Source organism: Columba livia, chromosome 31, assembly GCF_036013475.1.
Source record: "Columba livia isolate bColLiv1 breed racing homer chromosome 31, bColLiv1.pat.W.v2, whole genome shotgun sequence".
NCBI lineage: Eukaryota > Metazoa > Chordata > Aves > Columbiformes > Columbidae > Columba > Columba livia.
The window spans coordinates 761,423-783,120 of record NC_088632.1 but is presented as its reverse complement, the minus strand read 5'-3'; the positions used below and the strand labels follow the sequence as shown (position 1 = coordinate 783,120).

The window sequence follows — 21,698 nt, the reverse complement described above, 5'->3', positions numbered from 1 at the left end:
CAGCGTCCCAGATACACCATCATAGATATAGCATCGTTGATACAACATCCTACATACAGCATCCCAGATACAGCATCCTAGATACAGCATCCCAGATACAGCATCCTAAATACAGCATCCTAGATACAGCATCCCAGATACAGCATCCCAGATACAGCATCCCAGATACAGCATCCCAGATTCGGCATCCCAGATACAGCATCATATATACTGCATCCTAGATACAAAATCCCAGATACAGCATCCCATATACCGCACCCCAGATAGAGCATCATAGATACAGCATCCTAGATACAGCATCCTAGATACAGCATCCCAGATACAGGATCCCAAATACAGAATCCCAGATACATTATCCTAAATACAGCATTCCAGATACATCATCCCAGATACAGCATCCCAGATACAGAATCCCAGATACAGCTTCCTAGACACATCATCATAGATACAGCATCATAGCTATTGCATCCTAGATACATTATCCCAGATACACCATCCTAGATACAGCATCATAGATACATCATCCCAGATACAGCATCCGAGATACAGCATCCCTGATACAGCATCCTAGATACAGCATCCTAGATATAGCATCACAGATACAGCACCATAGATATTGCATCCTAGATACTGCATCCTAGATACAGCATCCTAGATACAGCATCATAGCTACGGCATCCTAGATACAAAATCCCAGATACAGCATCCTAGATACAGCATCCCAGATACAGCGTCCCAGGTACAGCATCCTAGATACAGCATCCTAGATACAGCATCCTAGATACAGCATCCCAGATACAGGGTCCTAGATACAGCATCCCAGATACAGCATCCCAGATACAGCATCTCAGATACAGCATCCTAGATACAGCATCCCAGATTCAGCATCCCAGATACAGCATCATATATACTGCATCCTAGATACAGAATCCGAGATACAGCATCCCAGATACAGCATCCTAGATACAGGATCCCTAATACAGAATCCCAGATACATTATCCTAAATACAGCATCCCAGATACATGATCCCAGATACAGCATCCTAGATACAGCATCCCAGATACAGCATCCTAGATACAGCATCCTACATACAGCATCCCAGATACAGCATCCCAGATACAGCATCCCAGATACAGGATCCCCAATACAGAATCCCAGATACAGCATCCCAGATACAGCATCCTAGATACAGAATCCCATATACAGCATCCTAGATACAGCATCCCAGATACAGCATCCCAGATACAGCACCCCAGATACAGCATCATAGATACAGCATCCTAGATACAGTATCCTACATACAGCATCCCATATACAGCACCCCAGATACAGCATCATAGGTACAGCATCCCAGATACAGCATCCCAGATACAGCATCCCAGATACAGCATCCCAGATACAGCATCCTAGAGACAGCATCCTAGATACAGCATCCCAGATACAGCATCCCAGATACAGCATCTTAAATACAGCATCCTAGATACAGCATCCTAGATACAGCATCCTAGATACACCAGTAGATACAGTAAGTTTTTTGGGGGTTTTTCAATTTCCTCTGTTGACACGTCGTATAACAACTGTTTGCTGCAGTGCTCATGAATGAACAGGAGGATGAGCAACAGACTGCAGAAACTGTTTGGGTTTTGGTTTACTGAAACATTATGATTTAACTCAAAAGCAATATGATCTTGTAGTGGCCTTCTGATACCTAGTGACAGCTTTTTAATGTACCTGTTTGGAACTTTGAGATGATTTTTGATATGAAGGGGCTGTTCCACTGTGGAATAGTGCAGGAGTAAACTCTTGCATTTCAGCATTCCTGGCAGATGTGCAGCTTGATAAAGACCTCAGGCTGTTTGGTTTAATCAGACTTTTGTAGATCCCACCTTCACTGGTCAAAGCACCGGCTGCCAATGTGTTTTCTGGTGTTGTCACTGCTTTCTGAGCAAAGACGGCAGAGGCAGCAGCTCTGCTGGTGGTGTCTGTTTGATTGAAACATGGATATCTGCAGGAACTTTAACCTGAAAGCTCAGAAAGCTGTGGTCGGTGGTATATCTGTGTAATGTTTGTAGATTCTTCTGCAGATGTTCTTATGCCAGCGAGCACGGAACGTTTGTGAGTGTGACCTGCTGTGCGGTTAGAAGGAAGAAAGATGTGTGAGCTGCAGCAGCAGGAAGGCTGCAGCCGTGTAAGCCGGGGTGCAAACGGCACGAAACGGGCTGCAGCGGCGGAGCCCTCGGTCCCGGGCCGTCCCGGGCGGGCGCAGCCCGAGCGCTCCCGGCCCCGCTGCCGCTGACCCGCCGGGGCCGGGGCCGCGCTGCGGGCGGACAGCGCCGCTCTGCGGCCGCCGGCGGCTCCGGGCCGGGAGGGGGGGCGGGGCCCGGTGGCGGGCGCGGACGGGATTGGCTCCTGCGCGGGATGGGCGGGGCCACGCTGCAGAAGCGCGCGGGCCGAGGAGCGCGTGCCGGCGGTGCGGCGGCGGGAGCAGCGCGCGAGGAGCGGCGGGGCCGGCGGTGAGCGAGGGGCGGGCGGACAGCGGGGAGACTGGACGGGGCCGCCCCGGTCCCGGCTGAGGGGGGAGGCTGGAGGGGGAGGGCCGGGCTGGGTTCGGCAGGAGGAAGGCGAGGGGCAGCCAGCCGCAAGAGCGCGGCCCCGGGCCGGGCCGGGCCGGGCCGGGCAAGGGGCGAGGGGGAAACACGCGGGCGGCTGTGAGGGAAGGGAGCCCCGGGCTGAGCGCTGCGCGGGGCTCGGGCGGGGCCGTGGGGCGGAGGGGGGAGCCCGCGGTGCCGCAGGGCAGAGGGAGGAAAGCGAGCGGGAGGGGGCAGCGCCGGGTCGGGAGCGGCGCAGGCGGGGCCGGGGCCGCCGTGGGGGCGCCAGGGGGCGCGAGGGGCGGGGGCGGCGCTGCCGCGGGGAGGGGCCGGGAACGGGGGGAGCGGCGGGAGCGGCGGAGGAGCCTGAGGGCGGGACGGCGCGGAAGGAGCTTGGGCGGGAAAGGCTGAGGTAGCTCAGGGAGGGGTGACATCGAGGAGGCTTTGGCGGGAAAGGCTGAGGGAGCTCAGGGAGGGGGTGACATCGGGGAGGCTTTGGCGGGAAAGTCTGAGGGAGCTCAGGGAGGGGGGGACATCGGGGAGGCTTTGGCGGGAAAGGCTGAGGGACCTCAGGGAGGGGTGACATCGGGGAGGCTTTGGCGGGAAAGGCTGAGGGAGCTCAGGGAGGAGATGGCGTCGGGGAGGATGCAGTGGGCAATGCTGAGGTAGCTCAGGACGGGATGGCACTCAGGTGTGGTTTCAAAGGGAAATGCTGAGGTACCTTGAGGAATGGACGCTGGGCTGGGAACTATGAACACATCAGGTTGGTTCAGAGAGTGTTCATGACAGAAATTTGTGCAGTGAAGGATTCCAGCAAAGAGAGGGAGAAGAGCCAAACTTAGATCAGGCCTCCTAGGCCGCCTGCAGGTTTGGGGACAGGGATGACGAGGTTGTTAATCCGGTCCTAACTGTTTCTTTCTCTGTCCCTCTCTTGCAGCACCTGACTGAATGGAGGAGCAAGTGGACGGGAAGCTCCTGCGCCACACACAGATCACATTTCTTATAAATAAGAGCCAATAAATCCATTTTGAGCCAATCAATCGATTTTATTTAGCAAGCGGTAATTAGGCAAAACAGCGCTGGGTGACCGGGGGAAGCTCAGTTCCGCCAACAGGCACAGCACTCAACTTTTCGTGTGTGCTTATATATGTTATACGCTCGTTCACACGCTGGGAATTTCCGTCTCTGGAACTTTGTTACCTGTGGCACCATCCGGGAGTCCTGTTACCTGTGGCACCATCCGGGAGTCCTGTTACCTGTGGCACCATCCGGGAGTCCTGTTATTTATGGCACCATCCAGGCAATCCAGGCATTGGCTTAACTACTACTACAAGGTTCTACAAAACATAATCAAACTTGCACAAGCGCAGTTACTGCTTACAACAATATGCATAATATAATTGAATCCTACTCGATTTGTTCAACATTAACCATTTTGGCCATCACTTATTCCAAGGGTGACCGTGCTGTTCGACACGGGGTTGTTCTGCTGAACAGCTCTGGGGAGAACTGGAAGGTTCTTTTCCTTCCCCCCCCTCGCCTTGTGAGGTAAACCGTGGGGAGCCAGTGGTTTCTGCAGCCCCTGAACTGTTGGCAGCCAGCGGATCTTTCACCCGTTTCTCTTGCAGGACATGTTCCCTGTGGCCTCATCTGCCACCCCGACAGGGAGCACATCCTGTACCCCCTGGGCTGTACGGTGCTGATTCAGCACCTGGACACTAAGAAACAGAGTTTCTTGCATGGCCAGGCCGATAACGTGTCCTGCGTTGTCGTGTCCAGGGATGGGATGTACGTCGCTTCAGGACAAGTCACCTGCATTGGGTTCAAGGTGGGTAATGCTCTGATTTTAACCGCTTAGTATTGACCAGAGAAATTGGAGTTGGCTTGCCAGTGGTGGGAACACCTTTCGTTTATTTTTTCTTTGGTTGGAAAATAAATATCTGCAATGGGAAGATGTTGAAGGGAATGGGAAATTGTAGTTACTCCATTGCTGGATGTGCCTTTATGTTTTTGTAAAACATGAAGCAGTCTCCCTAGGATTGAGGGATTTTTAGTTCCAGTCCTTTTTATCCAAAGTGTTGTGGGCGTGTGGCAGCCAAAATCTCATTAGACATTAATTAATAAATGGTGGTTTATTTCAAGTGAGACCTGAGTTCCAGAGCAGCTTAGGACTTTCAAAAGCCCTTGACAGGTACCTACCTGCATTTTCAGACCTCTGAAGTTCTTTTCGTTTTATTTTTGCCTGTTTGAAAGACCTCAAGACACTTGGAAGGGATCAGGTTTTAGTGCTTTCAGTATTTTAAAACCTAAGTCAAATACTCAGTGTCTCAGGGTAAATTTAGGTGCTGAAATGAAGCAGAGCTACTCAAGTGCTCAGCTGGAATAATGCTTCTTACAGCACCCAGTCTGAAGCCTCTTTGTGTCAGGGGTGCCCAGGGCTGCAGAGAAGCTTGGGCTGGGCTCCTTCGAACAACTTTCCTGCCAGAGAACGTTGTTCTCCCTGATCCTGCGAGTTACAGCTCATGCTCTGCCATCCCCCCCTTCTGCTTTGCCCCGCAGGCAGACGTCATCCTCTGGGATTTCCCAAAGCAGGAGTTACTTGCTCGGCTCTCGCTGCACGAGGGCAAAGTCGAGGGACTCTCGTTCTCGCCCAGAGGCATTTATCTTGTGTCCCTGGGAGGCCAGGACGACGGCAGGTAAGGATTTCCGCTTCTTGGCACAAGATCTTTGACAAGAATCAGATTCTATGGGCGGCCTGAGACGTTTTTCCAGGGAGGGTGGTGAGAGCCTGTCCCGGGTTGGCCAGAGAGGTGGTGGCTGAACCATCCCTGGAGACATCCCAGGCCAGGCTGGACGGGGCTCTGAGCACCCTGAGCTGCTGAAGATGTCCCTGCTCACGGCAGGGGGGCACTGGGGAGCTGGGAAGGTCCCTCCAACCCAAGCTGTTCTGTGATTCTGTATGATTTGAGTCGTGCTCCGCAGAAGGAATCTGATAAATCCACGTAGCCTTGCTTCAGGAGCAGGGGATGTAAACTGCAATTCCACACTTTGGTGACAAGTTTTTTCTTGGGTAGAATCTCTACAAAGTTACTTCTGTTGTGTGTCCTGGTAGGAACAGACTGCAGGACAATAGGCTTTGGCTTGCTTTTGGTTTTTAGTAATTGACTTCCAAGCAATGTCAAAAAGCGAAGCTGTTTCAAGGCTTTCTTCTCCTGCAGGGTGATGGTGTGGGACGTCAGTAAGAGAGAGGCTGTGTGCGGGAGCCCGGCCTCGCCGCGCAGCGCCGGCAATGCCAACGTCGTCATGTGCTCCAGCTGCAGGGACGAGGTGTTTGTCACTGCTGGAAAGTAAGGGTTTGTTGAGAGGAACGAGCAGAGCGAGAGAACCCCTGGCCCTATTTCCTTTGACAAAGAGTCTTTGTTTAACTACAAGGAAACTTAAGCAACTGTGTGCTTGTGTTGTTTCTTTTTACTCTGAATGGACTCATGAATACCCGTCAGGTTGTAGCTTTAAGGCATTTCTGCTTGTTCTCCATGTGACAATATGTTTTCAGAGCAGCACACAGGGGCCCACGTGCGTCACTTCTGCTCCTGATAGCAGGATTTTGTACTCAGCATTCCCCGTGCAGTGTTTAACATATTTAGTTGCCAGTGTTTACACAAGAAAAGCAGTCAATGAGTGCCCCTGAACAATGGCTAATTAATGTCGAAACAGTGATGTCTTGCCGGTCGTTGGATGATCTCCTGTCCTCACCAGATGTGATGTACAGTTGGTCACTGGCTTGTAACAAAAGTTGTACAAAACGTCGCGTTTTGCAAGGATTTGCGGCAGCGCCCATATATCCAGGCTGACGTTTAAACGCGTTGAGGGCCTGCACCTCCCTGTGCATCAGGGACGGCTTTGGATGCTCTTGGCTGCACTCGCACTTATGAGTGCTCGCCTTTGCAATTTTAGCACTTTGGTAAATGTAAGGGTGACTCTGCTTAAAGATATGACATCGTCTCTGACATCGTCAATTAAATTGCACTAGAAAAGAGTTGAAAGTGTCCTCATGTGTTTTTGCTGAAGCCTTAAGATTTTTGATTTCCCCGGAAAAAGTTTCCATAAGAGACTTCTCTGATATTGTTCTTTTTCTCCGTATTGAAAGATCAGAATAATGGAGCCTTGTGAAGGCTTTTTACATCTTGTAGTACTGAAAAAACTTGGAGGTTTCTGCATCTGTGGATTTGATCCCACTCTATTTGTTCTTATAGTTTCACCATTCGAGTGTGGGAACTCGACACAGCAACTAAAACAATCCATCCATCTGAATGCTACGCGGGGCAACTGAGAGGAATCAGCGTGTGTGTTCAGGTACGTTTCAGCCAAGATGACTTTGCTAAACTAAGAAACTCTGTACAGACTAGAGAAAACCCACGAGTTTCTCTAATAATGCTGGAAATGTTGGTCCCAAGCGCGTGACGGCAGTGAAGTTCCTCAGCATTGGCCATGGCCGTTGATCTCCCACGGCCTCTGGGAAAGAGTGTTCTGGATGCTCCTCAAGAGAAGCAGCACGTATTACGGTCACGGGCTCCGGCACCCGTATTTTTATGCTTCCAAATATGATCTAGATTTGGTTAGAAAGTGTCTGGCGTTCAGCAGTGTTCTGGATCTGTGCGTGTGATGGAACAGAAACATTGGCTGGGTTCCCCCAGGTGAACTCTTGGCAATCCACTGAACTAAAGCTGTTGATGCAGCCCAGTGTCAGGCGTGGGACACGGGTCTCAGTATCCAGACCGTGATCTCTTTTTCTTTATGCTTTCTTATAGATGACAGACGATGATGGTGATTTTCATCTTGGCACGACGAGTGGAGATGTCCTGAAAGTGAACACAAGCAGCAAGGTGCTGACTGCCTGTGGGCCCCAGAAGAAGAAGTTGAGCATGGTGAGTAGCAGCTCTGTGACTCCAATTCTGTCCTTGTCCTGCTCTTTGTCAGTGACTGAAGGTAGAGCAACCTGCGGGAGAACCATCACAAAGCAGATTCTCAGACTAACGCTTTTCCTGCGCTGTCAGTTCCTTGTGTCTCGGTCTTGATGCTGAAGGCTGAGCCCATTGTCCTGCTTTCATTGAGCTTCATTTGGCTCAGAATTTGGGTTTTACTTGAATCTCGTGTGTCATCCCACAAACTCTTGTACAATTAATCTGGTAAACGTCATAGAAAGTGAAAAGCAGTAATAAAAATGGAGCAGTTCCTGACTTTTTTGCTTCTTTTAAGAAGATACGAGCTGGAGTGAGACAGAGGACGTTCCTGGGAAGGCTGGTGGAAGCGCTTGTTTGAGAGGCTTTCCCGCACTTACTGCTGTAAGGTCCTATAGTCAGATCTCACAAATGTGTTAAACTGTCTGGACTGAACTTTTCTTTTTGTGTTTGTTCCCCATCCCATTCCCCCACTTCCCTTCGTCTTTTTGCTGTTCTGATTCTGCCACTGGTGAGGCAGAGATCTTACTGAAAAAGGCAGTATAAATCATGTAATTCAAGAGTTTATTGTAATGCGTATGTACAATTTGGACAAAACAAGGTTGCACAGGGTACATTGATTCTATTGCTTTTTAACTTCTGAGTTCTTGACTTCATAACCCCAAGGGTTTTTTTAACTGAGCTTTTTTTTGTCTCTAATTGGGACTCGTGGGTCTGAGCATCCTCAAACAGGAGTTATCTCCTGAATAAGGAGCTTCTGACCGGTGGTCGTACAAGAATTCTGCATGCAGGCAGCTGTAATGCTAAAACAATCGGCACCAGCTAGAACACTTGTTGTTGATTTCTCGTTATTTGGTGCTAGAAAAGGCTTCTTGTAGCGTCTCGGTCTATCCCTTGCCTAAGCTGGGATGTGTTTTGCGACTGCATTAGCAGCACGCCCAGCAGCGAGCAGCAGGGGCAGCGCTGCCGCGGGAGGGCCGGCTGTGCTGGTGGGGATGCCGCGGGGCCGCTGTCCTGCGGGGCAGCAGATCTGCTCTGAGAGCAGCACAAGCCCACAGGGGCTGTAAGAGCAGTTCAGCAGTCAGCCCCAAAGAAAACGCTCCTCTGGGCTTGTTTCTCTCAACCTCCTGAACTTTGCTTGGACAGGTGCATCCAAACCATGTACGTGCCCGTTCCAGATGAAATATTTATTGCGTTACAAATGCAGGCCCATGTCTCCGGGATAACTTGGACCCACTGAATCCTTTGAAATACAGTTCAATGTTTATCTGTTCCAGAAGGGTGGAGAAGTTGTTACTTGTTTTTCCCACTTATATTGTAGGAATGCAAGTAGTTTTTCTCTGTGTCCCTCTTAAAGGACAGGAATGGATGTGTTTTGTTTCCTGCTGGCAATGGTAAGTTTGCTGCAGGTGTGTCCCCGTGTGGGGACACCCGCACTGGCCGCGGTTGAGCCCCTTGTCCGGCTGCCCCCCTGCAGGGCTTTGCGTCCACGCAGGACCCGTGGCTGCTCTGTGCTGTCTCTTAGGCCAAGGTCTTGGTGACTGTCACCTCCCCTTCCAATGCCTGCGTGCTTTGAGTCCTTCTCCATCTCGCAGCACGTGCACCTCGCCCAGAGCCCCTGCTTGAAGCCACCCGAGGGCCTGAACTCCCGTGTCCTCAGGGCTGAGGGAAAGGTGCCAAATGCACTTGAAACAAAACTTCACCAAAAATACACTTCTGAGAGCACTGCTAAAGAAGCCGTCAGGCAGGGTCACGAGCAGGATGCTGTGCCGTTTGGGGGTCCAAAAGAAAAAGCCAAGGCTCAAAGCCAGACCACAGTCCAGTCCGTACTGTGAGGGGTTTTATCGTAAGGCAGATCCATAGGAACGGCAGTTTGTGGCAGAGACCTTTGGAGCATCATGAGCTTCAGCTGACATGGCTTCTGAGAGTGAAAAGCTGAGGGCAAACAGGCCCCTTGACTGTGCAAGAGGCTGACAAGGTGTTGAGGAGAAGGGAAGATCCAGAAGTGGGTCTCATCACAGCCGCCTGCCAGCCTTGTGGACGAGCCCTGAGCTGGTAGGCGCTAATCTGGCTTCAGCTTGGGTTTGTGACTGTATTGTGGTGGCAGCTTCTTAGGATGTGGCACTGGTCGTTGGGGGAGCCGGGAGAGAAAAGGAGACATTCCCGTTGGATGGAAATAGCGAGGAGTCCTCCCAGTCTCCTCCTTTCCCTCCCGCTTCAAACAGGCGTTCCTGTTCACAGGCTTTTCGGTCAGACGCGCTCAGCCCCGTCAGCCCTTCTCCTCTTGCTCTCTCCCTCGCTCTTCCCAATGCGCTTCCCTTGTGCCCGAGGAGGGGAATTCACCAGGGCAAACCCGTGTTGCTGCCGTCACTGGGAAGGCGCTGGGACGTTTTTCTCTGCAGTTACTGTCAGTGCCTCGGCCACAGATCCCCTCTCATACTTTCCAGCTCTCTTTCCCAGCTCCGTGCTGTGATTCCCTTTCCGCCCACCCCCTGCACATCTCTGCACACAAATCACGCCTTGTCACTGGACTGTCAACAAGTGCTCGCTGGACACACGTAGGATCTCGTGTTTTACGGCAGAAATTTCCAGTTGTAGCCTCACCTCCAGTGCCGAAAGAGGTATTTTGCAGATGTTTTTTCGAGTCAAAACCACAGCGTTTATCAAAACAAAACTATTTGCATCCTTGTTTCCACACAATTTAGTCCATCCCGTTGCTAACCAAGACATCTTGTGTGTCTTTCTTGAAAATGTACCTTGCATTAGCACTTGTACCAAAACTTCTCCCCTCCGGAGCCACGCATTGCAATGCTGTCTGTGTTTGAGAACAAACCTCTGCAACCCATGTTCACCAGTTGCACCGGGGAATTACGATCCGGTGGCAAAGCATGAAACTGCAAACCTGGAGTCCACAGCCACCCCACGCCGAGCACATCTGTAAAGGGTTTAGATACTGCGGGGTGAGGAGGCGATTCTATTGAAAACAAGGTGGGGCACCCTTAAAGGAACTTTGCCTTTAGATACATAAGAACGTGTTGATTGTATAGACACGATCTGAAGATTTCTTGGTTTCTGTTTTGAAGAGGAGTGGCCAAATAGTTTGTTATGATGAAGCAACTTGTTTTCCATCTGCCTGGAATGAAGTTTAAGTGCCTGTCTCTAAGGTGTATAAAGACTGGAATAAACAGCAGCATTAATTTTGCTCCCTGCCGCGGGCCTGAGGAGCTGTAGGGCACCCGTTGGAATGCGAAGAGGGATGTACAATTGCAAACGCATGTTCAGAAGTAGTTGGAGTGATTTGCATTGTAAAAAGAAATCAATATTGACAGGAGATGCGCTGGAAGAGTTCACAGAGCGCTCAAGAACTTTGCAAGAGATCAGAGTGGGACAAAGAGCAGGAATCCCTGCAGGAAGGGACCGGGCAGGCTGCAGTTCTGATGGGGTTTTTATTTATAGTCGTACTTGAAAGCGCTGGTTTCTTTGGGTGAGCAGTGAATAATGAATGGAGATATTTTTAACCTCCTACGTTAGACTCTGCATTTCACCTACAAGAGCACTGGCAGCTGTAATCAGATAAACTCCGTAGTCATAGGTTGCATTTGTAATGCTGCCACCTGCCATAACGCTGAACCCAAAGGGCGTCTGAGGTGGAAGATTTTACAGGCAAAACCGCAGACCAGGAGCTCAGCAGCCAGGTGATGGGCCCGTGATAACAGGGGACTCGCCAAACGCTGCCAGCGCCTCGGAGGAAGTTTCCAGAAGCATTGCTCAGAAACCGCTCTGCTTGTGGATCGTCTTTCTAATGCAAAAGAATCCCTTTGTTCTTGTGCGTTTGCTGAGAATATTTGCACGAAACCCGGCGCCGCGGCCGCTGTGAGAATGTGGCAGAAGATCCTCTGCGCAGGTCGTGTTTGTCACCCATCAGGAGACTGCGGATGTGCTGCTGCTGGAGCCGGCGAGCGGGGAGCTCAGTGCTGGTGAATCACAGAGCGGGAGAGCGTGTGTCAGGTTCTTTTCTGCAGCCCATGGTTATTTGATCCTCAAGTTAAATCGTCTTTAAGCCGATGCGTAGGTAGGTGTGAGGCTGCCTGCATTGCCAGCGCTGGAATGCACAGTAACGCTTATGGTGATTTGGGGTTTTTTCCTTTAAAATGTATAAGCAAGCCTTTAAAAACAACCAATTGCTTCTATTTGCGTGGATAGTCGAAGCAAAGTAATTTTCCCAGATTCATCAGACCTCGCCTGTGGCTTTTTCCGTGTCCTCTCTGGGTCTAAACAGCTCAGATGTCCATTTTGTTTTCTCTTCTTTCTTCACTTCTCTCTCCTTCCTTAGCCCTTCAGTCCTTTCCGCGAACAAAACCAACACTTTGTGGCTTTGGTTTTTCTAAACCCTCTGAAGGTGTTAAATGCTGAACATTTCCCGGGCTTAGGCCAGATTAATGCTTGAGAAGCACAGGAAGGCTGGGGGTGCTGCTTAGATGTCAGACTTTGAATCCTAAAGCAGCGACATCTGTGTGTGTTCCCCAGTCACAAGTCAAGCCCACGACAGGGGTTTCTTCCTGGGGAATCAATACAGAATTACTCTGAGTCGCCTCTTGGTCGCTCTTTGAGAATTGACTTCTTGGTGCTTTCACAACACTAAATGCTGGAGCTGGGCATTGTTTTTCCCCGAAGAGCCACCACCAAACAGAAATTGTTGTTTTCCCATAATGGCTCGGGCTTAAAGGAGAAACAATCTGAACGTTGCGAACCTGCTGGTGGGATCCCAAGGGCTGGCAATGGTGCTTATGAACCTGGGAGCGGCAAATGCTGCTGGAGTCTGGACTGTGACTTACGGTGTCAGTCCAACAGCTCCTGCCCGTCCCTGCGGGTCTGTCTGGGTAGAACAGCCGCCGGCCACAGGTTCTGCAGGCGCCTCTGGGACGGGAACTTCGTTTTCAGTTCCAGTTTGGTGGCACAAAGCTCCTTTATTTCATGGTTTTGTCCTTTCCATTTCACTCATGCAGAAGTTCGCCCAAGCTCGTAGGGATATTTTCCCAAGTTAGAATATCAGGAGAGTCCAGCGTAGGGCAACAAAGATGATGAAGGGAGTGGAGCACCTCCCTTATGAAGAAAGGCTGAGGGAGCTGGGTCTCTCTAGTTTGGAGAAGAGGAGGCTAAGGGGGGACCTTATTAATGTCTATAACTATATAAAAGGTGAGTGCCGTGAGGATGGAGCCAGGCTCTTCTCAGTGGCAAACAATGACAGGACAAGGGGTAATGGGACCAAGCTGGAACACAAGAGGTTCCACTTAAATTTGAGAAGAAACCTCTTCTCAGTGAGGGTGCCAGAGCACTGAACAGGCTGCCCAGGGAGGTTGTGGAGTCTCCTTCCCTGGAGACATTCAAAACCCGCCTGGACATGTCCCTGTGCGACCTCACCTGGGCGTTCCTGCTCCATGGGGGGATTGGACTGGATGATCTTCTGAGGTCCCTTCCCATCCCAAACATACTGTGATACTGTGATACTGTGATTTAACCCCACAGAAGTCATTTCACTCCTCTGGCAGCCTATCTTGGAGTCTCTTGGTGATTTTCAAGAATGAATCTGTTGTACATGGAACAGTAATATTACTTCCCAGGTGGCAGAACTGAAGCAGATCTGACTCTTCTTACACTTGTATTTTGTGGAAGGCTGAGGACTGTTTTCATTTGTTTGGGTGTTTTTTGTTGATTTTGTTGTCATGCATTTTTTTCCTGTAGCCTGGTACTTTATCCACCGAACAGCATTTCTCCTTTTCCAGTGGCTGGCCTCCCGTTGATCTGCTCTGCTCAGTAACAGCAGAAACCCGTGTTGACCATGGGCTGACTCATTTCCAAAGCTTTCCTGTGACAAACGTATTTGATTCCCAATAGGTGGGAGATGGGATTGCATCTTTCAGGCAGAGAGAGAGGCCTGAGACGCAGAGGATCATCCTAAAAAGAGCTGTAGGAAAGACCATTGAAGCTGAGTTGTATCCTCTGTTGTTTTCGTGGCTGTTGGATGAAGGACACGCGGAAGGAAAAGCGCGAGTGCCGCTCCACGATGTGGGTATCGCTTGCTGCGATGAGGTCAGGCTCTGTACGTGGTCCCAGCTGCTCTGAAGAATCCAAGATAATGCTGTTTGCTCGCTCCTCGTACTGTATTAGTTCATCTAGACCTGCAATTAATAACTCTTTTCTCCCTTCTCCCTCTAGAGAGCCACTCTTTAGCCCAGGTCAGTGACAAAACACTGACAAAGCCGTATTGGAGTGAGATAAGCCCCGCCGTCGGGAGCCCGGTAGAGACTCCGTTGTGCTGTTCAGCGTGGCTGCAGCAGCAAGGAGCCTCTGCTCCCATCCGATTGCGTTTTCATCCTGTTTTCTCCTAGGGAGTCACAGCTTTGCTTTTGCCGAAGACAGGAGGTTTAATAGTCGGCACCGGAGAAGGGACTGTAGCTCTCTGTACAGGCTCAGACTGCCAAGTAAAGAAGTGAGTTTGTAGATGGAAGAATCAGGAGGGGAGAGGTGACAATTCCTCCAAAAGGGTCACGGTATGAGAACCAATCATTTCTATGGAAAGGCATAATCCAAGTCAGTCTCAGTTTTTCAGTCCTGCAGACACAATACACGGTCTGGTTCCAGCGTCATGAGGTTGGAGCAAACTGAAAATGACTGCGTGCGTTTGCAGGGAAGTGCCCTCTGATCCTTCCTTGGAAATGACTGTTGTTTCCTTTGGAGCAGTAGGAGTCAGATCCTAAACTGATGCCAAGCCAGACAGATTTGTTGAAGTCAATAGAATGATGCTTATTTACGCCGGGTGAGAAAGAGTAGTAGTTGCCATCTCCAAAAGGGTTTGTTGGGGGTCATGGGATTGTAAAGCAGGGCTCTGCTAATTTTATAGGCACGTGTCTGGAAGTGCTGGAGTATTTGCAAGGCTTTTTTCTGCATACCAGATAGAAAGCTGCAGGCGTCATTTCCCCATACGTGATTTGAAAATTGGGCTCACACCTACTCATTTGGCATTGCTTGAATATCCCCTTCAAGTGTACAGTTGTGCAAGCTTAGCTTTGTACGACTGAAACTATTCCCAGAAGGTCTAAACTGTCTGGAAATATCCTTGAAAGTGGGATATTGAAGTGCACTTGAGCAAGAATATCAACAAAGCTGTTGTTACCTTAGGCCCTGGTGCAGGAAATCAAGTCTCCAAAGCGCTGCCTGTGCCAGCCCTGGCAGAGCAGCAGGTGGGACGGGCAAGATCATGGGAAGTAGGAAACGTGACTGGGAATGGAATGTTAGTCCTGCCCGTGCTCTTGCGTCTTGATATCACAGCCTAGTGTGGAGCTTTTTGGGGAAACAGCGAAAGCCGAATTCTTGAGAAGCTGGAAAATGAAAGTTCCTCGAGGTCAATGTATGGCCAAACCTTTGCTTTCTTTGCACAGGAGGATGCGAGTTGAAGGTGCTGTCACTTCCCTGACGTGTAGAGGTCGGGACGACCAGTTCTTTCTAGGGACAAATAAAGGCCAGATGCACCGCAGTGCCTACGCTACATTTAAAGAGGAGCTGGTCGCCGTCTGTCACACCGAAGCCGTCAACGACATTGTTTTTCCTGAGTGAGTATAACGGGCTGGGCTGTATTTGGCTGGTGCAGAAGCTTGAGGAGCTGCCGCTGAGGTCAGGGTGCCTGTGTGCGCAGCTTTGACCACAGGAACCCAGAGCCTGGTACCATCTGTTGGGATGATTGATACGGGCGATGCTGTCACCTGCCCAAAAAACGCCGGGGTGACGGTGAGCAGCTGCTTCAAAGCAGAAGGCAGCAGTTCAGTTGGAGCACTGGAAAAACCACTGATCTGCAGAAAGGATGATAAGTAAAAAGACCTGAATTATTGATGTTTGGTCAGCGGCAGGGATGGCAGCCTCCCCCTTTTGTCCCAGGGTCGCTCTGCATTTGTCTTGTGAACGCACAGCAAATGTTCCCTTCCTGGGTAGTAGCATCGTGACTCTTTCTTTTGTTTTTTTAAACCCACAGTGGATCATCTCTCCAGATGGAAAATGGGATTTTGATCCAAATGAACATTTTTGGCATATTTTTATTGCTTCGCTTCTCGGCCCAGCACAAAGGATCAGATGTCACCGAGGTGCAGGGAGTGCAGGGTGCAGGAAGCGCTCCTCCCTGCCTGCCGCCAGCCTCAAACCCACATCTTCTCATGTAATGAGAAAATCAGGTGGAGCTTTAGGGTGATGTGCTGCTGATACCGCTGATTGACACGCCTGTGTCACAGCCATTAGTGCTGACTGTAAGGACTACAGGACTACATCCTTGCGTAGATGTTTGAGCTTCTTATCTGTTGCCTGCTCTTGAACAAAGCCTATTGCTGATGGGGAAATACGGGCTTAATTTCCCTGCTCTGGCTTATTTCAGAATCCTTCACTTGCTGATGTTATCCTGGTTGATAAAGCACCCGTGCAAGCTGGGCTTGAAAGAGGCCACACTTGTGTTGTGCCGGTTTTCTCTGTCCTGGTTCATCTTTCTGGGCATTGATGGTGCTGTTGAACAAAAGCTCGCGGTACCTTTCTAGATGTCACTTTCTGTTGCATCCCTAGGACGAGTGGCTTAGAGCTTATTTCAAAGCACTGTGTCCCATGGCTTTTGAAATGCTGCAGGTCTTGTTTTATTCCAACATTTATAACAAGTATATTATGAACAGGCTTTGCCATCATTTCTATTGCCTTCAGCGCTGTTGAATGGGAATCATCCAGTAAGCAAGATAACAAATGACATCTTTACAATGTGAGGCTGCTGTTAGTGGCTGATGTTAAACCTGGGCAGTCAGCACTTTTACACCCACTTTTGTGTCTATTCTATAGAACACATGAAGTTGTTTAGAGATTGAATATGGGGAATAAACGTCACAGCTTCAGCAGAAAGAGTTCTTTTAGTTTGACTTTAACTGTTCCTTAAAATGAATCTTTGAAGAGAACCCAAACCAGGGGAATTTCATGTGAGAAAGGTGATCCTCCAAAAAAGGCCTTTGTCTTAGCCATGGGGATCCCTGTGGGGCAGATCCCAGCTGCAGGTTAGCAAAGCCGAGCTTTGGAGGCCGATTTGAGCTGTGACAAAGCAAGGAGCGTTTCTGTGTGCCCCTCCTCGTTCCCTCTCCTCTCTGAACTCTCCAGGGGACATTCGGACTTGTTCGTTACCTGCTCCACAAACGACATTCGAGTGTGGTACACGCCGGAACGTCTGGAGCGGCTGCAAATCACCGTCCCCAACGTCACCCGCCACGCGGTCGAGGTGACGAGGGACGGCATGGTCATCGTTTCAGGTGATGGTCAGTCCAGAGCCGTGGTTGCTCAACTTAATAAACATCAGTATGTTAAAACGAAGAGAAGATTAAATTGGGAAAGCGTTTAAATGGAGTTCATGGCGACACCCAAAGGCCTCTTTGCTGGCAGCTGGTCCGATGGACTTTGCTGGCAGCCCCGCTGTCCTGGTGCTGCAGTTGCGGTGAGGGTAGAAGGCAAGGGCTGGAGACCTTGCTTTGGATCAGTGAATTCCGGCAATCCAGAATGCGGTTCAGTCTTATTTAAATTACCTAATTCTAAAATATCAACCTTGTTGTGTGCAGCAGCTTCACCTGTGATGTATGTAGAGCACGTTTGCATAAAGCCGCCGTCCATCGCCATGTGCAAGTTGCTGACACAGGGACTCCTGCAGTCCTAGAGCAGCCGTGCAGCCTCCCCATGGTTACCAAACCACTTTGTCCACAGCCAGAATCCAAAAGCAATTCCATTTCAACAGTGTGTTTGGGACCGTAGCTCTGCGGGCTCATCTGCAGTACAGTGGTTTTCACGGGTATGCTGGTGATCTAACAGCATGGGCCTTATGTGGGAACTTCTTTATAAAAAGGGGTTGGTTTGGAAAGGAAAGAGCGACAACAGTGTGAGGAAAGTCTGTGCGCCCGGGCAGTCTCTTTCTTTCTGTTCATCAGCTTGGAATGACGGGAGAATCCGCGCCTTCGTGCCCGCTACGGGAGAGCCAATGTACGAGATCAACAACGCCCATAACCTGGGAGTGACGGCAATTGCTGCGACCAGCGACTGCAAACAGATCATTAGCGGAGGAGGTGACGGGCAGGTAATTTGTGCTTCAAAACCTGGAGCAGCTTCGTGCGCTCATCACAGGGCCTGCGAATTGCCTGGAAGTGCTCAGTCAGAACGGGAGCTGTTCTGAGCTGCCGCTTGAGCCAAGGGCTGAGTTCAAAGATATCAGCTTTTGAGATGTGCTGTTGTTCTCAGAGGGCATCATGTAAAACAGTGCCCCGATTTCTTCTGGCATGGCCGTTTTGGAAATCCTTCTAATGCAGAATATGCTCTTCATCCTTTTTGTTCATTTGTCTCTCCCCTCTGTTTGGCTGTATTTGTGCAGCTGAGACAGAATTACAACTAAAGGTTGGTGAAGCAGAAAGGAGAACCGCAGGGGCGCACTTGCAGTACTCGTTGGGAACACAAAAAAGCTGCTCTGCGATGCCAATGGTTCTGTCAGAATCAGTCCTCAGGAAGCTGTGACTTCAGGGTTGCTGAAGGGATCGGGATGCTCTGAGCTTTGAGCAAGTGGCAACTGGACATCCAGATCCCTTCGGGAACTCGGCATCAGCCTCGAAAGCGTGGAAGGTCAGCTCTTCTCTGCCTTTGATGCCCGTGTCTAAATGTCTAAATTTTCCCTGGGATTTGGCCTTAGTGGAATGTCGAGGTGAACAGACATTGCAATGTTTGGCACTAGTGGGACAGGACGTGCAAGGTGTGAAGGATCAAGGCCTCAAAGCAGAAAGATTTTTGCTGTTACCAGCACAGGGAAAAGAGGTGCTTTCAGGCACGTGTTTCACATCGAAGCTTTAAAGAGCTGTTTTGTATTTCCTTCCTGGCACTCTCTGTAGGACAAATAGCGGGTAGCTCCTTTCTATTCCATTGCAGCAGCTTTGTGCTTTGATCTTGAAAGCACCACTGGCAATAGATCGTGGACTGGGTGGTTTTTCCTGATCAAGAGCTGTGTAAAATGAAGCATGGGAGAGCGGGCACTTGGCAAAACCAAGGCCTGGGGTTGATGGCCACGAATTCCTGAAGCAAGTGGATTACACTGTGGAGAACTCAGTTGAGCTTCACAGGTCAGCTGCACCAATAACCCACAGGCCAATGGAGACGGTTGGGACTGAGCTGCTGTACGTGTTGGCAGAGAAAGGCAGAGTTCAGGAAAGCTCCTCCTGAGCTCCGGCAGGACCAGCTGGTACCAGAGCAGATGTGTGTTGCTGATTTTCAGGTGAGGATCTGGAATATTGGTGAGAAAACCCAGAAGCTGAGGGAAGTTCTGAAGGAGCACAGAGGTGCCGTGTCCTGCATCAAGACTAATAAGAACGACAAAGAGGGTGTCACAGCCAGCCTGGACGGAACGTGCGTCATCTGGGATCTTGAGTAAGGCGACAGATTAGTATTGCGAAGGCACTTGGAGTGCTGGTAATATCTGTAGGGTCACTGTGCCCGGTTTGGGACACCACATAGCGAGGAGGAGGGGAAAAAGAGCACGAAGAGATAAAAACTTGTAGAAAGAACAATCGGGTCAGGGAATGTAGAACCTCCAGTTCGAGAAGCTTTTCAGAAAAGCTCAGACAAACCTTGGTCTGCGGTTGTTTTCCTGTGCGGGATCCTGCTTGGCCAAGGTGGAGCAGGTGAGTTCCCAAGTTTGCCACTAGCTCTGTTTTCCAGAACTTTGTGACTCGTGTCGAGCTCTTGCGGATCTGCAGACTTTCTGCACTGGGGTAAGGCCGAGGACACCTTGGCATAGGGAACAGCACCTGGAAAGCATTCTGGGTTTAAACATTTCATTTCGTACGACAGCAGATCAAGAGTCCTACAGGGCAGCTGTGATGGAAACAGAACTGATAGCCTCACGGGCTTCATGGAACCCTGAACTCAGAGCAGTGCCTGAGAATATCCAAGGAGAGAGATCTGGTGTACAGCACAGGCAGAGACGTTCCAGGCAGGCAAAGTTTGGGTTTTGACGCTGTTGCTCTGTCTCATTTTGGGGTGTTTTGCAGGCGTTACGTGAGAAAACAAATGATCCTAGACAACACATTGTTCAAATGCGTGTGTTACCATCGCGGAGAGTACCAGATCATCACCAGTGGAACAGACAGAAAGGTGAGCAAAGCTGCAGGAACTCTGCAGTGCACAACACACGGTCTGGCGCTGGTTCTGGGGTGAAACTCCTGTCCCTGCACAGCAGGTTGTGTCCCAGGGCGGTGCTGAAACCCGTGTGCTGCTCACGGCCAGCTGAGCGCCCCGCTCTGCTCTGCTCTCTAGATTGTGTACTGGGAAGTGCTCGATGGCTCCGCAATCAGAGAAGTGCAAGGCTCTCTGTCGAGCTCCATCAACGGGATGGACGTCACATCGGACGGGGCGTCCTTTGTCACAGGTGAGTGCGTGGTTGGAGCTGGAGAAAGGAGGTCGTATTAAGACCAGGAAAAGCAAGGCAGTGAACCAAGGATCTCAGTACAGTGCGAAAAAGCTGAAAAAAGGGGTCAGCTAAAGGGGAAAAGAACATGAATCACCAAAGAAAAATACTGTGGTTCAGGCTGTAGTTCAGACTGGGAAGATGCTGCTGTAGCTCACTGGGATCTGCTGGTGAAGGTCCTGAGCCCTTCACTGGACACTGACCCCAGCAGAACAGAAGCAGTTTTTGCCATAATGCCCAAGAAAACATATCCTGCTCTTCCTAGGAACACCGAAGCGTTCCCCTGCCTGGGAGCGGGGAACAAAAAGCAGCAGAACTCGGTGTATCACAGTATCACAGTATGTTTGGGATGGGAAGGGACCTCAGAAGATCATCCAGTCCAATCCCCCCATGGAGCAGGAACGCCCAGGTGAGGTCGCACAGGAACATGTCCAGGCGGGTTTTGAATGTCTGCAGAGAAGGAGACTCCACACCCCCCTGGGCAGCCTGTTCAGTGCTCTGGCACCCTCACTGAGAAGAAGTTTCTTCTCAAATTGAAGTGGAACCTCTTGTGTTCCAGCTTGATCCCATTACCCCTTGTCCTATCATTGTAATCGTTTATTCTTCCTCTGTGCCTGACGCAGGTGGTGACGACCATCTGGTGGAGCTGTGGGACTATAAGGAGGGCACGGTGACTCACGTGGGAGTGGGCCACAGCGGCAACATCACCCGCCTCAAGATCTGCCCCGCGAACAAGTACATGGTGAGCGTGAGCGCGGCCGGTGCCGTCCTCATCTGGAAATAGCCCAGCTCGGGCTGACAGCCGGTGCCGGAGCTGCTGGGCTGCTGCTTCCCCGGCCGGCCCTGGAAATGCTCTTTTCTTACCACTCAGTTTGTTGTCAATCGTTTGTTCTCTTAGAGTAAACCGTATATTTCTACTCCCTGGTATGCATTTACCAGGTCCTTAGATACCCTTTCTAGCGCAATTTTTTTCAGGGGAGCTAAGAATTTGCTGTTTGTTTTGGATTCATCACTTCCAAATATCACCTTGGCAGTCGTTGTAACAGTTTGCGTTGTTCCTGCCGCCTTTCCTGCCCGTCTCAGCATCATCTGCCTTGTACGTCTACTCATTCCTGGGCTCTCTCTTGCTTTCACATGGTCTCTCTCTTCTCTGCACTCTCCTGTCTCTTATTTAATGAATAACTTGTTGTTTCAATTCAGTCTGCTGTGTTTAGTGCAGACAGCAGTGCAGGCAGTGGTGCAGACAGGCGTGGAGACAGTGGTGCAGGCAGCGCACAGGCAGCGCACAGGCAGAGCACGGGCAGCGCACAGGCAGCGCACAGGCAGCGCACGGGCAGCGCACAGGCAGAGCACGGGCAGAGCACAGGCAGCACACAGGCAGCACACAGGCAGCGCACAGGCAGCGCACGGGCAGCGCACAGGCAGCGCACGGGCAGCGCACAGGCAGCGCACGGGCAGCACACAGGCAGCGCACAGGCAGCGCACAGGCAGCGCACAGGCAGCGCACGGGCAGCGCACAGGCAGAGCACAGGCAGAGCACAGGCAGCGCACAGGCAGCGCACAGGCAGAGCTGGACCATGCCCAGTCTCCCAGCCCCACCGGTTCTCCCCAGCTCAGCCCCGGGTACAACCCGCGGCAGTGGGACG

The 21,698-nt window shown here is 50.7% G+C and overlaps 1 protein-coding gene across 1 annotated transcript; it reads left to right on the top strand.

The window, feature by feature from the left end:
• Positions 1–4,141: 4,141 nt before the first annotated feature.
• On the top strand, positions 4,142–20,836 carry LOC135576821 (cilia- and flagella-associated protein 52-like; the record flags this gene model as incomplete). The annotated part of the gene is made up of 13 exons (XM_065043974.1): positions 4,142–4,417; positions 5,149–5,285; positions 5,808–5,936; positions 6,843–6,942; positions 7,398–7,514; positions 13,937–14,037; positions 14,987–15,157; positions 16,722–16,870; positions 17,537–17,682; positions 18,862–19,013; positions 19,637–19,739; positions 19,902–20,013; positions 20,676–20,836. Coding segments are annotated over 13 exons (1,854 nt in total), but the record flags the coding sequence as incomplete, so codon positions are not given.
• Between the last annotated feature and the right edge of the window lie 862 nt (positions 20,837–21,698).